At 44.2% G+C, this 18016-nt stretch overlaps 1 protein-coding gene across 3 annotated transcripts in view; it reads right to left on the bottom strand.

Annotated features, from left to right (window-relative positions):
• LOC129848529 (serine/threonine-protein phosphatase 6 regulatory ankyrin repeat subunit A) overlaps positions 1–8507 on the bottom strand; it is a 48910-nt gene extending 40403 nt beyond the window's left edge. The window contains exons 1-2 of one of the 3 annotated variants that reach the window (XM_055915686.1): positions 7648–7951; positions 6724–6798 (exon numbers count right to left, since the gene is read on the bottom strand). In XM_055915686.1, coding sequence (XP_055771661.1) covers positions 6724–6798; positions 7648–7674 — 102 coding nt within the window. In that variant the 5' untranslated portion in view covers positions 7675–7951. Of the gene's footprint in view, positions 1–6723; positions 6799–7647; positions 7952–8419 lie in introns of those variants that run through there. The other 2 variants (XM_055915688.1, XM_055915687.1) reach the window with 2 other exon arrangements.
• Positions 8508–18016: the final 9509 nt, after the last annotated feature.

Genomic DNA, 18016 nt, shown 5'->3' with positions numbered 1-18016 from the left:
AGCAGATCCATCACCTCAATATGACTAGCCATCAGCATTTAAAAAGAAAGAAAATAGGATGCATTTCTAGGCTTCTGAATGAGCAAGATCAGAGCCAAGTCCTAGTTCTGGTACATGATTCTGTTGTCCTATAGCTTGGGCCTTTATCAACATGTTAATGTATCGCCGTAGAGAGAATTGTAAAGACCTCTCAAAACAATACTACAGAATACACTAATTCAATGTCAACCATGTGATCCTAGAGAGCGACAGATAAATATAGTTAGAAGAAAACACGACCATTTACAGCCCTAAACAGTAGGCTGTAACAGCAGGGCATTTCCTGATGTCTATTGAAAAGAAGCGTTGAATATAATTTGCTTCAGGCACTCCCCCTCATTCCGCTATTAAAAATGCAGGCTACAATTGAGGTTAGAAGACCCACTGGATACAAACAGTGTAACAAGTAAGCACTTGTGCTACAAGAAATGTTTTGTTTAAAAAGATGTCCGTCGCCCTTCGCAGAGAAAGGCAACGGGACAACTAGCCCTGATCCAGTGTAATAGGTTTTCTAAGCCTCTCCAGCAGCACAACCGACCCTGCAGTGCACCACCACCTCCTACAATCCAGTCTAGTTAATACCGTCACCATGGAGACAGCTCTTTGGCAACTCCTGAGCCTCTCTCATTGGAGTCTGGTCACATGATCATTCATGACAAACACAATGAGGGGATACATGTGCATACATATATGTCGCAAGTATAGCGAGTGTGCACACACATACCTCTGAGTCACACTCCTGAAAGCACAAAGACTAGCACGCAGGACCCATGTGCAAACACAAAGCCTAGCTACTAGCATTCATGCAGCATATACTGCCGGTGTGATAAAGACGGTCCAGTAATGATAAGAGCAAGCTATTCAGGCTATGATAAGTACAAGTGTGGCACAGTAGAGCCTTTCATTATTCATTATCCTACTGTCAAATCACACATCCACTTTTACCACCATGACCCCTTTATAAAACTATTCAATAACCCATCAATGAAAAAAATGACATGCCAATATTTGAGTGACCATGGTCTTCTACTCAAAACAACATGATCATCTAGTCTATGTATTATCAACAGCAATGGATGAACTACAGCAGAGTGACTACTTTTCACATTTGTTTAAAACATACCATATATTATACCATCTCAATGAGAGAATATTGAGATGTGTAAAGCAACAGCTCAGGAAAGTTATCTTGCATGAGCCAGCAGCATACCACCCTGCATACCACTGCTGGCTTACTTCTGAAGCTAAGCAGGGTCAGTCCTGGTCAGTCCCTGGATGGGAGACCAGATGCTGCTGGAAGTGGTGTTGGAAGGCCAGTAGGAGGCACTCTTTCCTCTGGTCTAAAAAATATCCCAATGCCCCAGGGCAGTGATTGGGGACACTGCCCTGTGTAGGGTGCTGTCTTTCTGATGGGACGTTAAACGGGTTTCCTGACCCCGAGGTCATTAAAGAGCCCATGGCACTTATTGTTAGAGTAGGGGTGTTAACCCTGGTGTCCTGGCTAAACTCCCAATCTGGCCCTCAAACCATCAGTCACCTAATAAGTCACCTAGTTTACAATTGGCTCATTCATCCCCCTCCTCTCCCCTGTAACTATTCCCCAGGTCTTTGCTGTAAATGAGAATGTGTTCTCAGTCAACTTACCTGGTAAAATGAATTAGGCCTAGATCTAGATAGGTCCAGGGCATACACTGATACTGGAGAGCTATGTCTGGATCTTTTTGGGTACCAGTTAACCAAAGGCTACGTGGAGTGGCCACGCTCATCTTGACAATCAAACAGTCCCTTTACAAGTTAGAATAAACTTAATTTGAACTTACTCTGCCTGTTGTCCTCTTATTTTGTCCTTCTGCTGGTGAATTATTATTTATTTTAGACAGAATATCCACAGGAAAAGCATTATTAAACCGACTACCAATCGCAGGTCTGTGTGTGGCCATCACAATTTGTATACTCATCACCTAAGGCACGTGTACATCATTTAGCAGACGCTCTTACCCAGAGCAATTCGGGCAAAGTTCCCTGCTCAAGGCACATCAGCAGTTTAATTTGACCTAGTCGGCTCAGGGATTTGAACCAGTGATCTAACCACTAGGCTGCCTGCTGCCACAAGATGGAAGTACATGCATGCAATGCATCCATACTAAGCCAACTTGGACCAGGTGGTGTAAATCTCAATGGCAGTACCGGCGCTCTAAAAAGCCAGGTAAATAATACATTCCTGGGGATATTTTGTCTCAGGACCAAACGCAAAAAGTAGAGTAGGTTCAAATGTCATTTTATTCAACATTCTAGCTTGTAAGGGAACTTTCCAAGTTTTTCCAGCGTTTTATTTCAGAACGTCTACCAGAAAGCTGGTATCAGTCTGATTTATTAGGCAAAATGCTGCTGTGAATTCAGGATACAAAATTGAGCTAAGTGTAACAACAATTTCAGAAAGAGTGCAGTAGGGAATGTGGATCTAGCATGATAGAATCCCTGAGGTCTATAGCCAGCCATTTCCTGATAACGAACCATAGTCCCAAGTAACACAATGTAAGGAAACATTGTTCCAAAAAGGACTATTTGTGTAGTGATGTTGAGGTAGGTGAAACAATACACCATACACAGGACACTGAATACCAGCTCAACATGCTTGCATTCCTTGGCTTCAGTTCAACAGTTGTTGAAAAGTGATGGTGATGCGTGTCGTCACAGCAGTACTGTAGGCAGTTAGGAGAGCTAGCTAGGGACCTTCAACAATAGTGGCAATCGCATATCATTTAGCTGGTAGCTATAACTATCTAACGCTAGCTATAATACATTGCCTGGGATAGCTAATATTCGCCAACTAAACTGGAACTCTGGCACACTGTATTAATCGTGGTTTAGCTAGGTAGCTAACCTACCAGCTTAGACCTGTGTGAAGCTAGCCATAATAGGGATTAGCCACAATAGGGGAATTTGCAGTTTGCCTTCAAAATAAAAGTCTCCCATTGAAAGTGATTCAAACAGAAATAGTTGAATGATGGCATATTTGGACTAAATAATGCTAAACAAGGTCTGAATGTTATAGAAATTTAACAAAAGACTATGTTAATTTGACACAAATCTGTTGAAATCTCACTCTGTATGTATTAGACTCCAGAATTGCATTGGGGGCATACTTATACGCACTGTACAGCCTAACCTATGGATGTTGCACCCATGAAATTGGGTATCAGCCTAATCGGTGACACTCACAGAACACAACTATGCAGAGTTTACACAAATATTAGTGTCTTAGCTCTTATTGTGGGACTCAACACCAGTGCAAAATTAGCCAAATTAAGCATTCAGCCTATTAAACATACTGAACATTGTTACAGGCTTTGGTTTATCCATTTGTTTTGAGGTTGGACTTTAGCACGTAGGGTGCACCGATTGAATAACGAGGTGACATCAGTGCATGTTACACCTGTGCTGGTTTCCATCTCGTTAGTGGGAAGGTGTTTCACTTGATGGGGGAGAGAGGCTGATGAGGGGGGGAAAGAGGCTGATGAGGGGGGGAAAGAGGCTGATGAGGGGGGGAAAGAGGCTGATGAGGGGGGGAAAGAGGCTGATGAGGGGGGGAAAGAGGCTGATGAGGGGGGGGAAGAGGCTGATGAGGGGGGGGAAGAGGCTGATGGGAGGGGGGGGCTGATGAGGAGGGGGGGGCTGATGAGGAGGGGGGGGCTGATGAGGAGGGGGGGGGCTGATGAGGAGGGGGGGGGCTGATGAGGAGGGGGGGGGCTGATGAGGAGGGGGGGGGCTGATGAGGAGGGGGGGCTGATGAGGAGGGGGGGCTGATGAGGAGGGGGGGCTGATGAGGAGGGGGGGCTGATGAGGAGGGGGGGCTGATGAGGAGGGGGGGCTCTGTGGGTGGTAGAGTACATCCCATAGACGTGCAACTAAGGGAGTTAGAACTATAGGTGAAGTTGGAGCAACAACAATTAGAGCTTGAACAGCAGAGATTGGAGACAGAGCACCGGGAGAGACGGGATGGACGTGGAGCCAGACTAGCACAAGGAACGGGAGTGAGCATGCCATTAGATTGAGAGATCTGGAAGCACTCCGAATCCAGTCAGGCCATCCTGCACCCTCAGCAGAGTTTGATCTTGGTCGGAACAGCTGACTTGGGCCACCTTTCAAGCAGTTAAAGATGTGCCTTCTCGAAAGGGTTGCTACCTACATGAGCACAAGCAAAGTTTGAAATGTGTTCTACCCTCGTGCTTTGAGTCTAGTGACTTGTCAAGGAGTGAAATGTACCTTCAAAACAAAGAACCAAGTAGTTATTCCTATGCAAAAAAGCAATCCAGAGAAGTCACCTCCTACTGCAAGATTTCAGTCTTTTTCTACAGTGCCCAAAGATAAAGATCGGCAGAAAACTGGTTTTTCGTATCCGCCAGTTTGTCATTACTGCTGTGAGAAAGGACACATTGTCTCTGTGTTCTAAGTTGAAACAGAAAAATTAGACAGAAAAAGCTATTTCTTCTTGTGGGAGCACTCCAGCCCATGAGGTCTCTGGTTGGGGCTGGTGTATCTCCTAAACAAGATGTATATGAACCCTTTGTTTCAGACGGGTCCGTGTCTCTGCAGATCGTCTGCAGAGCAGCCGGTGAAGATAAGAGACACTGGGGCAGCCCAGTCCATTTTGGAGGGTGTTTTGCCTTTGACACTTCATCAACTGGTTACAGTGTGTTAGTACAAGGCGTGGAGATGGGTTGCTTGGAAGTTCCTTTGTATAATGTGGAACTTGAGTCTGATCTTATTTCAGGTTCTGTTGTCTTGTAGTGAGGCCTAGCCTACCAGTGAAGGGGGTCTCATTCATTTTGGAAAACGATTTGGCTGGAGGGTAGGTCGTGACAAATCCTGTCATTTGTAAGGAACGCAGAGTTGAGGAACCTGATGGGTTATCAGAAAAGTACCCTAGCGTATGCCGATACTCGCCGGGAGCAAGTCCAGTGTTGAGGATGTCAGCCATCCTACTAGCATGGTTGATCTGTCCGAGACATTTATGGGTGATCCTGACTTCTGTAAACCTCCTGAATTGACCTCTCCTTTAAAACCCCCAAAGGTCAGCTGAAGGAAGAGAGGGTCCCTACAGATGACACTTCAATGTCTAGGAAACAGCTGATTTCTGAACAGAAAAAAGGTTTCCCTTCTCCCCTCTTTTTGCTGAGATGCGCCCAGAGGCGGAGTTTGATGAAGTTGGTCTGGGTTAATTTGTTAGTTAGGGGCGATTTCAAGTTTTCATAACAATCGGTAATCTGCATTTTTGGACGCCGATTACATTCCAATCCATGAGGAGACTGCGTGGCAGGCTGACCACCTGTTACGCGAGTGCAGCATCAAAAGGACCTGGTGGCTGCAAGGAGCCAAGGTAAGTTACTAGCTTGCATTAAACTTATCTTAACATAATCACTAGTTAACTACACATGGTTGATGATATTACTAGTTTAACTAGCCTGTCCTGCGTTGTATATAATCAATGAGGTGCCTGTTAATTTATCATAGAATCACAGCCTACTTCAACTTCGCCAAACGGCTGATGACTTAACAAAAGCCCATTCGCAAAAAAAGGCACAATCGTTACACCAATGCACCTAACCATAAACATCAATGCCTTTCTTAAAATCAAGACACAAGTATATATTTTTTAACCTGCATATTTAGTTAAAAGAAATTCATGTTAGCAGGCAATATTAACTAGGGAAATTGTGTCACTTCTCTTGCCTTCAGTGCAAGCAGAGTCAGGGCATATGCAGCAGTTTGGGCCGCCTGGCTCGTTGCAAACTGTGTGAAGACCATTTCTTCCTAACAAAGAGCGTAATTAATTTGGCAGAATTTTACAGAATTATGACCTAACATTGAAGGTTGTGCAATGTAACAGCAACATTTAGACTTACGGTTGCCACCCGTTCGATAAAATACAGAACGGTTCCATATTTCACTGAAAGAATAAACATTTTGTTTTCGAAATTATAGTTTCTGGATTTGACCATATTAATGACTTAAGGCCCGTATTTCTGTGTGTTTATTATATTATAATTAAGTCTATGATTTGATAGAGCAGTCTGACTGAGCGGTGGTAGGCAGCAGCAGGCTCGTAAGCATTCATTCAAACAGCCCTTTCCTGCGTTTGCCAGCAACTCTTAGCAATGCTTGAAGCACAGCGCTGTTTATGACTTCAAGCCTATCAACTCCCGAGATTAGGCTGGCAAAACTATAGTGCCTATAAGAACATCCAATAGTCAAAGGTATATGAAATACAAATGGCATAGAGAGAAATAGTCCTATAATAACTACAACCTAAAACTTTTTAACTGGGAATATTGAAGATTAAAAGGAACCACCAGCTTTCATATGTTCTCGTGTTCTGAGCAAGGAACTTAAACATTAGCTTTTTTACATGGCACATATTGCACTTTTACTTTCTTCTCCAACACTGTGTTTTTGCATTATTTAAACCAAATTGAACATGTTTCATTATTTATTTGACACTAAAATTATTTTATGTATTATATTAAGTTTAAATAAGTGTTCATTGTTCATTCAATATTGTTGTAATTGTCATTACAAATGTATATAAAAAAAATAATTTAAAATGTTTTTAAACGGTATCTGATTTTTTGGTCCTCCAATAATCGGTATTGAAAAATCAGAAATCGGTCGACCTCTACTCGCGATGGTTGTATGGCAGGCCATCTTGGGGTCAACAAGACGTATGACCGTATTTTGCATAACTTCTTCTGGCCTGGTCTGAAACAGGAATACTTTACACATTATACTTACATTTGGCTCCTTTCAAGCCAGGTTCAAAGTTCCACAATAAGTGTAACAATGCTTCTCTCTAACTTAGGCTGTACAGTCAATATGCATGTCCAATACGTAACATAGGCTTAAAGATTGTGGCTCATTTTGCACAGGTTTTTAATCCCACAATAAGGGTTAAGACACTAATACTTGTTCTGTGAGTGTCACCGAGTAGACTGATAACCTATTTCATGGGTGCAACATCCACACATTAGGCTGTACAGTACATATACAGTAGGTATGCCCCCAACTCGAATACATCCACAGTACAATTAACATATTTTTTACTTTGCTCAAATTGTCTTTTGTTGAACTTATATAACATTCCGACCTTATTTCGCATTATCCAAATATGGCATGATTCAATTATTTGTATACATTTGCATCACTTTCAATGGGGTACATTTATTTTGAAGGCGAACAGCAAATTCCACTATTGTGGCTAGCTTCACGCAGATCCAGTTTAGCTAGCTAGCTAGTAAATTGCGTTTCCAGCTAGTTTACCATAGGCATAGCTAGCTACCATATGGCTAAGCTAGCTAGATAGGTAACAGTACGCTAATTAGCCAACGTTAGATAAGCTTGTTTACACCAACACCTATGACCTTGAGTACGCCCTTATAGAGTTTAGTTAAACGTTACATCACGCAAATCCCATTATTTAGCTAGTTAGTTATCCACCATTACATCAGTGTGGCCCTGCCTGCACATTCTGCTGTTGAGAACGTGCTAGCAATTTCACTAGCTTACTAGCTAATGTTAGCTACCTTCGTTTTGACAAGACGGATCACTTACCTGGTCTCGGATTTTGAGAACCACCATCTTGCTATAGTTTTACTTGTTCTCATGCAGAAGTATAAAAGGATGTTGGTCGTTATCTGAATGTTTGGCCCAACACTCCAGCTTCTTAGTTGCCAATTACTACGAGGCCTATGTTTTTCAACCTGATAGACTTGAAGGGAAAAACTCCATAACATTACCGCCACCGTGTGTGACCTCTCTAAAAGAAGCAATTTCATTGGCCAAAAAACGACTAGAACAGAGTAACAAGGTTTGTGGTTGGTCACACGGTGCTCAGTTGTCTCTAAACGCCAGCAGACCAGTGATACAGCGCACAGTCCTAGAATAACCCGCAAATGACAGGTGGAATTAAATTAGTTGGATTGGGATTAGTAAAACCGTGTTTACATTGGCAGTTTGAAGTGACTCAAATCCTATTTATTTGCATATCCGATTCGAATTTGTTCCTTTCCCTGCAGTTTGAACGGCTAAAAATGGAATCGGAAATTTCAAGTGGTTTGATGTCAGATACAAATCTGATTCCTGGCCATGTGACTTGTGTCTGAACAATGAAATCGGATGCATTTAACCTCAAATGGTTTTTAGACTTGGAATATATTGGTGCTTCCTAGCTACTCTGTGTTGACAGTTTGAAAAGAACATGTGAGGTAGTTGGCTTGTTAAATGTTTACAAACAAATTAGTGAATGTGCTAGAAAACAAACTAGCTAGTTGACTGCTGTGGCTAGTCAGAATTACTCGCTTTGAAAGGCTTTAAGTGTTCTTACCCTATGTTTTTTCAACATTCGAAGCAACTAGGAAACGTCTATGGCAGGCATTGTTGTCACCTTAGCTCGCTACATAACTTCTGAGCGATAGGGCTCACAAGCACTATCACCAATCAGCCTACACCACTGCACACACACCCGTCGAAACTAGCGTAGCCATGTCAGCATATGAGGGTACCAAAAAGATTGCAGTTACCACTGTGGAATGTTGGACGCAGTAATTGCCGAATACACTGCTAAATTACTGCAGTTTAAAAAACGGTGTCATTTTGAACGCAGTATTTGCAGCAGTTATACTGTAATTTTCTTAAGGGTATAAGTGGCAGGCTATTGGTAGCCGCGAAGAATATACTCCTACCTCTTACTGCTTCCAGGACCGTTTTAAATTCAGACAGTATTTTATCACCAATCATGTTTTAGCCTTCTGGTATTATTTTCATTCAAATACTGCACAATTCAAATGAACCCCCCCACGTTGTGCACTATTTTGACCAGTCACCTCAAAAGCAGTATACTACATGAGCTGGAGTGTCATTTGAGACGTCATAATTGATCAATAAAATTAAATGGGACATTCATCGAAAAACAAAACTACATTTAGCCACTAGATGTCGGTAAAGTTAAAGACTTACTCCCCAGAACTAACAGTAATTGGTGTAAAACAGGGGTTCTTAAACTGCAGGTCAAGAATGCCCCCATGTAAAGCAAGTCTTTAAAAAATATATTATTATTTATTTTTTATGAATATTTCTAACAGATTAAATGAATTTAGGCCATGCAATCTGTAGAATAAGCGTAGAGGGTGTAATAAAATACAATGTAATATTTTTAATCTAAAATGTATGTTTTTAACCCTGGGCAACATGGGCCTGGGAGGCTCACAAGGATATTGATATCCACAGTGCTCCACCAATTATACATTTTTCTACGTAGCACTTCTTGTGTTCCCCACAAATTATTATAATTTGTTTACATAAAATGCACTGTAATTTAAAGCTAGAATCCTTAGTTAATACATACAAACATGTATCCGGTGATTCTTGAAGAATCTAACTTATAAATGCCTCAGGAGCTTAGTTCAACTGTAGTACACCATCAGAACCTAAAATGTAAGCTTGTTTTACTCCAATGTTTGTAAACAATATAAATGTAAACACTGTATAGCCTCAAAATATGGTTTAAACTATCATTTTGATATCATGGATGGTAGTCCTTGCATCCATAGCTCTGTCTATGAATTTGAGATTGGTAAAATTTCTCCAGGCCCGTACCTCAGCTTTTTACCAAAACAGGTGTGAGGAATTGCAGGAAATTAGCTTGAAACCTGCAGAATTTTCTCTCATTGTCACGCCCTATAGAGCTTTTTATGTCTCTATTTTGGTTTGGTCAGGGTGTGATTTGGGTGGGCATTCTATGTTCTTTTTTCTATGTTTTGTATTTCTTTGTTTTTGGCCGGGTATGGTTCTCAATCAGGGACAGCTGACTATCGTTATCTCTGATTGGGAACCATACTTAGGTAGCTTTTCCCCACCGATGCTTTGTGGGTAGTTATTTTCTGTTTTGTGTTTCTGCACCTGACAGGACTGTTTCGTTCATTCTCTTTGTTATTTTGTTATAGTGTTCAGATTAAATAAAAAGCATGAACACTTACCACGCTGCGCTTTGGTCCGATTATTCCTCATCCGACGACGACACCCGTCACACTCCATGCCAAGAGGTGGACTTTTAAAATGTTCCTTCCCAGAGCCCGAGACTTGGTTCTTCCGGCCATGCACTGCCGAAGTCAAAGTAAAATGCCTTGTTTGCTATACAAATCAAATGTTATTTGTCACATGCTTGGTAAACAACTAGTGCAGACTAACAGTGAAATGCTTGCTTACGGCCGTTCCCAACAACGCAAAGAGAAAACATAGATAAATAGGAAATTTATAACATGGCAATGAGTAGTGATAACTTGACTATATGAACGGGGTACTAGTACGGAGTCCATGTGCAGGGGTACAAGGCTAGGTAAATATGTACATATACAGTTGAAGTCGGAAGTTTACATACACTTAGGTTGGAGTCATGAAAACTTGTTTTTCAACCACTCCACAAATTTCTTGTTAACAAACTATAATTTTGGCAAGTCGGTTAGGACGTCTACTTTGTGCATGACAAGTAATTTTTCCAACAATTGTTTACAGACAGATTATTTTACTTATAATTCACTGTATCACAAATCCAGTGGGTCAGAAGTTTACATACACTAAGTTGACTGTGCCTTTAAAAAGCATGGACAATTCCAGAAAATTATGTCATGGCTTTAGAAGATTCTGATAGGCTAACTGACATCATTTGAGTCAATTGGAGGTGTACCTGTGGATGTATCTCAAGGCCTACCTTCAAACTCAGTGCCTCTTTGCTTGACATCATAGGAAAATCAAAAGAAATCAGCCAAGACCTCAGAAAAAAATTGTAGACCTCCACAAGTCTGGTTCATCCTTGGGAGCAATTTCCAAACGCCTGAAGGTACCACGTTCATCTGTATAAACAATGGCACGCAAGTATGAACACCATGGTGTAACAGTCCTGACCTGTTTTATGTTGTTTTTATGTGTTTATGGTCAGGGCATGTGTTTTGGGTGGGCAGTCTATGTTATCTGTTTCTATGTTGGTTTTGGTTTGCCTGGTATGGCTCTTGATTAGAGGCAGGTGGTTTGCGTTTTCCTCTAATCAAGAGTCATATTTAGGTAGGGCATTCTCACTGTTTGTTTGTGGGTGATTGTCTCCTGTGATGTCTCTCGTGTTTTCGATGTTTTTTCACATATGGGACTGTTTGGCTGTTCGTGCGTTTTGATATACGTTCCTGTTCGTGAGTTTACGTTTGTTGATGTGAGTTTATGTTCAGGTTCCGTTGTACGTCGTTTTGTTATTTTGTAGTTTTGAAAGTGTTTTGTTTTGTTACGTGACCATCGTATTTATAATAAAGATGGCATATTTCCCTGAACCCGCATTTTGGTCAGAAGATCCTTCTCTCCTCACCTCATCCGAGGATGAGGAAAGCGACAGCTATTACAGAATCACCCACCAACAAAATGTGACCAAGCGGTATGGGAATGCTCGACGGAGCAACAGGAACTTCTGGACTTGGGAGGAGATCTTGGACGGTAGAGGACCTTGGGCTCAACCAGGGGAATATCGCCGTCCAAAGGAGGAGAAGAAGGCAGCCACAGCCCAGGAGCGCTGGTATGAGGAGGCAGCGCGACGACGCGGTTGGGAGCCCGTGAGTCAGACCAAAACATTTTTTGGGGGGGGGCACACGAGGAGTGTGGCAAAGCCGGGTAGGATACCCGAGCCAACTCCCCGTGCTTACCGTGGAGGTAGAAGGCGTCGTACTGGTAAGACACCGTGTTATGCGGTAAAGCGCACGGTGTCCCCAGTACGCGTGCTTAGCCCAGTGCGGGCTATTCCACCTTGCCGCACTGGGAGGGCTAGGTTGGGCATCGAGCCGGGTGCCATGAAGCCGGCCCAACTCTGCATAGCCCAGTGCGGGCTATTCCACCTCGCCGCACTGGCAGGGCTACGGGGTTCATTCAACCTGGTAGGGTTGGGGAGGCTCGGTGCTCAAGAGCACGTGTCCTCCTTCACGGTCCGGTAGACCCGGTGCCACCTCCATGTACCAGTCCTCCGGTGGCAGCCCCCCGTACCAGGCTGTCTCTCCGGGTTCTCTCTCCTGCTGTTTCCTCCTCTCCAGCGCAGCCGGTGCCTAGACCACGCACCAGGCTGTCTCTCCTTCTCCTCCCTACAGAGCCATCCGTCTCCCCAGCGCCATCTGAGCCATCCGTCTCCCCAGCGCCATCTGAGCCATCCGTCTCCCCAGCGCCATCTGAGCCATCCGTCTCCCCAGCGCCATCTGAGCCATCCGTCTCCCCAGCGCCATCTGAGCCATCCGTCTCCCCAGCGCCGTCTGAGCCATCCGTCTGCCATGAGCCTGCAAAGCCGCCCGTCTGCCATGAGCCTGCAAAGCCGCCCGTCTGCCATGAGCCTACAGAGCCATCCGCCAGACAGGAGCCGCTAGAGCCGTCAGCCAGACAGGAGCCGCTAGAGCCGTCAGCCAGACAGGATCTGCCAGAGCCGCCAACCAGACAGGATCTGCCAGAGCCGCCAACCAGACAGGATCTGCCAGAGCCGCCAACCAGACAGGATCTGCCAGAGCCGCCAACCAGACAGGATCTGCCAGAGCCGCCAACCAGACAGGATCTGCTAGAGCCGCCAGCGAGCCATGAGCAGCCAGAGCCGTCAGAGAGCCATGAGCAGCCAGAGCCGTCAGAGAGCCATGAGCAGCCAGAGCCGTCAGAGAGCCATGAGCAGCCAGAGCCGTCAGAGAGCCATGAGCAGCCAGAGCCGTCAGAGAGCCATGAGCAGCCAGAGCCGTCAGAGAGCCATGAGCAGCCAGAGCCGTCAGAGAGCCATGAGCAGCCAGAGCCGTCAGCCTGCCATGAGCAGCCAGAGCCGTCAGCCTGCCATGAGCGTCGAGAGCCGTCAGCCTGCCATGAGCGTCGAGAGCCGTCAGCCTGCCATGAGCGTCGAGAGCCGTCAGCCTGCCATGAGCGTAGAGAGCCGTCAGTCTGCCATGAGCGTCGAGAGCCGTCAGCCTGCATGGACCTGCCAGAGCCGTCCAAACAGGACCTGCCAGAGTCCTTCAGCCGGGATCTGCCCCTTGTCCCGGTGCTGCCCCTTGTCCCGGTGCTGCCCCTTGTCCCGGTGCTGCCCCTTGTCCCGGTGCTGCCCCTTGTCCCGGTGCTGCCCCTTGTCCCGGTGCTGCCCCTTATTCCGGTGCTGGTCCTTATCCTGGTGCTGCCCCTTGTTCTGGTGCTGCCCCTTGTCCCGGTGCTACCCCTTGTCCCGGTGCTGCCCCTTGTCCCGGTGCTAGCTGTTTATTTAGGGGAAGGTAGTGTTAGGTTGGTCAGTAGAAGGGGTAGACAGAAGAGGGGAGTGACTATGGTGGTATGGGGACAGCGTCCTGAGCCGGAACCACCACCGTGGTCAACTGCCCACCCGGACCCTCCCCTGGACTTTGTGCTGGTGCGCCCGGCGTGCGCATCTTGAGGGGGGGGGGTACTGTAACAGTCCTGACCTGTTTTATGTTGTTTTTATGTGTTTATGGTCAGGGCATGTGTTTTGGGTGGGCAGTCTATGTTATCTGTTTCTATGTTGGTTTTGGTTTGCCTGGTATGGCTCTTGATTAGAGGCAGGTGGTTTGCGTTTTCCTCTAATCAAGAGTCATATTTAGGTAGGGCATTCTCACTGTTTGTTTGTGGGTGATTGTCTCCTGTGATGTCTCTCGTGTTTTCGATGTTTTTTCACATATGGGACTGTTTGGCTGTTCGTGCGTTTTGATATACGTTCCTGTTCGTGAGTTTACGTTTGTTGATGTGAGTTTATGTTCAGGTTCCGTTGTACGTCGTTTTGTTATTTTGTAGTTTTGAAAGTGTTTTGTTTTGTTACGTGACCATCGTATTTATAATAAAGATGGCATATTTCCCTGAACCCGCATTTTGGTCAGAAGATCCTTCTCTCCTCACCTCATCCGAGGATGAGGAAAGCGACAGCTATTACACATGGGACCACACAGCCGTCATAACGCTCATGAAGGAGACGCGTTCTGTCTCCTAGAGATAAACGTACTTTGGTGCTAAAAGTGCAAATCAATCCCAGAACAACAGCAAAGGACCTTGTGAAGATGCTGGAGGAAACAGGTACAAAGTATCTATATCCACAGTAAAACGAGTCCTATATCGACACAACCTGAAAGGCCGCTCAGCAAGGAAGAAGCCACTGCTCAAAAAACGCCATAAAAAAGCCAGACTACGGTTTGCAACTGCACAGGGGGACAAAGATCATACCTTTTGGAGAAATGTCCTCTGGTCTGATGAAACAAAAATAGAACTGTTTGGCCATAATGACCATCGTTATGTTTGGAGGAAAAAGGGGGTGGCTTGCAAGCCGAAGAACACCATCCCAACCGTGAAGGACGGGGGTGGCAGCATCATGTTGTGGGGGTGCTTTGCTGCAGGAGGGACTGGTGCACTTCACAAAATAGATGGCATCAGGAGGCAGGAAAATTATGTGGATACATTGAAGCAACATCTCAAGACATCAGTCAGGAAGTTAAAGCTTGTTCGCAAACGGGGCTTCCAAATGGACAATGACCCCAAGCATACTTCCAAAGTTGTGGTAAAATGGCTTACGGACAACAACGTCAAGGTGTTGGAGTGGCCATCACAAAGCCCTGACCTCAATCCTGTAGAAAATGTGTGGGCAGAACTGAAAAAAACGTGTGTGAGCAAAGAGGCCTACAAACCTGACTCAGTTACACCAGCTCTGTCAGGAGGAATTGGCCAAAATTCACCAAACTTATTGTGGGAAGCTTGTGGAAGGCTACCTGAAATGTTTGACCCAAGTTAAACAATTTAAAGACAATGCTACAAAATAGTCATTGAGTGTATGTAAACTTCTGACCCACTGGGAATATGATGAAATAAATAAAATCTGAATTAAATTACTCTCTCTACTATTATTCTGACATTTCACATTCTTAAAATAAAGTGGTGATCCTAACTGACCTAAGACAGGGGATATTGACTTGGATTAAATGTCAGAAATGGTGAAAAACTGAGTTTAAATGTATTTGGCTAAGGTGTATGTAGACTTCCGACTTCAACTGTAGGTCGGGATAAAGTGACTAGGTGTAACAGTATAACTTTAAACCGTCCCCTCGCCCCGACACGGGCGCGAACCAGGGACCCTCTGCACACATCGACAACAGTCACCCACGAAGCAGCGTTACCCATCGCTCCACAAAAGCCACGGCCCTTGCAAAGCAAGGGGCAACACTACTTAAGTCTCAGAGCAAGTGACGTAACTGATTGAAATGCTACTAGCGCGTACCCGCTAACTAGCTAGCCATTTCACATCCGTTACATAGGCAACAGGATAGACAATAAACAGTAACGGCAGCGCATCTCACTCGAGTTAAGAGGGGGTACCTGATAAATTTGCTATCACAAAAAGGGTCCCCTGCCCCCAAAAGTTTGTGAAACCCTGGTGTAAAGTACTGTAAAGTGGTTCCCCCTTCTCTCCTACTCATCTCCACTTGTTTGGAAGTGCAAGGTACAGTATGTCAGTGAAAGCCATACTGAAAATGTAAGAATTTTCTTTCACCTAAATGTAGCTTTTTAATCAGCTGAATGACACGTTGTCACTGCTTTGAATGGCAGAAGTAATAAACAGTGAGTATCTCATATCCAGTGTTCAATTATTTACATGTAGATATCCAACCCCATCCATGCTAATTATCTACATCAAACAAATATATAAATGCAACATGCTAACAATTTCAAACATTTTACTGAATTACAGTTCATATAACTGTTTTTACAAGCATTTTGCTACACCCGCAATAACATCTGCTAAACACGTGTTTGTGACCAATAAAATTTGAATTGATTATAATGAAATCTGCCAATTGAAATACATTTATTAGGCCATAATCTATGGATTTCACATGACTGGAAATAGAGGTATGCATCTGTTGGTCACAGATACCTTAAAGAAAAGGTAGGGGTGTGGATCAGAAAACCAGTCAGTATCTGATGCGACCACCATTTGCCTCATGCAGCGTGACACAACTCCTTTGCATAGAGTTAATCAAGCTGTTGATTGTGGCCTGTGGAATGTTGTCCCACTCCTCTTCAATGGCTGTGCAAAGTTGTTGGATATATGAGGTGATGGCGGCGGATGAATGGCACGACAATTGGCCTCAGGATCTTGTCACGGTATCTCTGCGCATTCAAATTTTCAGCGATAAAATACAATTGTGTTTGTTGTCCATAGCTTATGCCTGCCCATACCATAAAACCCACCACCACCATGAGGCACTCTGTTCACAACGGTGACATCGTTAAACCGCTAGCCCACACAACGCCATACACGCTGTCTGCCATCTGCCCGGTACAGTTGAAACCGGGATTCATCCATGAAGAGCACACTTCTCCAGCGTCCCAGTGGCCATCGAAGGTGAGCATTTGCTCACTGAAGTCAGTTACAATGCCAAACTGCAGTCAGGTCAAGACTCTGGTGAGGATGACCAGAACGCAGATGAAATTCCCTGAGACGGTCTCTGACCGTTTGTGCAGAAATTCTTTGGTTGTGCAAAACCACAGTTTCATCAGCTATGCGGGTGGCTGGTCTCAGACCATTCCGCAGGTGAAGAAGCCGGATGTGGAGGTCCCGGGCTGGCGTGGTTACACGTGGTCTGCGGTTGTGATGCCGGTTGGTCTTACTGCCAAATTCTCTAAAATGACGTTGGAGGTGGCTTATGGTATAGAAATTAAATTTCAATGATCTGGCAACAGCTCAAGTGGACATTCCTGCAGTCAGCATGCCAATTACAAGCTCCCTCAAAACTTAAGACATCTGTGGCATTTTGTGTGTGAAAAAAAGTCAAATTTTAGAATGGCCTTTTATTGTCCCCAGCCCACAAAGTGCACCTGTGTGATGATCATGCTGTTTAGTCAGCTTCTTGATATAACACATCTGTCATTTTTCAGTATACTTTCTCTGCCTTTGCATATTGAAAATGTCAATGACTGTAAGAGGGATGTGTCTAAAAGGAAGAACCCATAGAAGTGGAATCCATTGATTCTATTTCTATGTAAGAACCACTAAGGAGATGCAGAGAGAAGCCACGAGTGTCCTCGGTAATGTTGTTTGATAATGTTTTGAGGCAACATATCTGAGTGTCCTCGGTAATGTTGTTTGATAATGTTTTGAGGCAACATATCTGAGTGTCCTCGGTAATGTTGTTTGATAATGTTTTGAGGCAACATATCTGAGTGTCCTCGGTAATGTTGTTTGATAATGTTTTGAGGCAACATATCTGAGTGTCCTCGGTAATGTTGTTTGATAATGTTTTGAGGCAACATATCTGAGTGTCCTCTGTACTGTTGTTTGATAATGTTTTGAGGCAACATGTCTGAGTGTCCTCAATAATGTTGTTTGATAATGTTTTGAGGCAACATATCTGAGTGTCCTCAGAAATGTTGTTTGATAATGTTTTGAGGCAACATATCTGAGTGTCCTTGGTAATGTTGTTTGATAATGTTTTGAGGCAACATGTCTGAGTGTCCTTGGTAATGTTGTTTGATAATGTTTTGAGGCAACATGTCTGAGTGTCCTCAATAATGTTGTTTGATAATGTTTTGAGGCAACATATCTGAGTGTCCTCAGTAATGTTGTTTGATACTGTTTTGAGGCAACATGTCTGAGTGTCCTCAGTGATAATGTTTGAAAGTGTTCTCAGTAATGGTGTTTAATCACGTTAAAGGAATATTTCAATATTTTGGCAATGAGGCCATTTACTTCCCCAGAATCAGATGAACATTTTTATCCCTCTGTGTGCATTTTGAAGGAAGTTGCTAACTAGCTTTCTCGTAAAACTACCTATAACTTCCTTAATACTGGATGCAGAGACATAAAAATGGTATCCACGAGTTCATCTGATTCTGGAGAAGTATATAAAGGGCCTCCTTGACAAAATCCCAAACATGTCTG

The sequence above is a fragment of the Salvelinus fontinalis genome, unplaced genomic scaffold, assembly GCF_029448725.1.
Source record: "Salvelinus fontinalis isolate EN_2023a unplaced genomic scaffold, ASM2944872v1 scaffold_1043, whole genome shotgun sequence".
Taxonomy (NCBI): domain Eukaryota; kingdom Metazoa; phylum Chordata; class Actinopteri; order Salmoniformes; family Salmonidae; genus Salvelinus; species Salvelinus fontinalis.
Note: the sequence above shows the minus strand (reverse complement) of the source record. Positions and strands in the feature narration are given on the sequence as shown.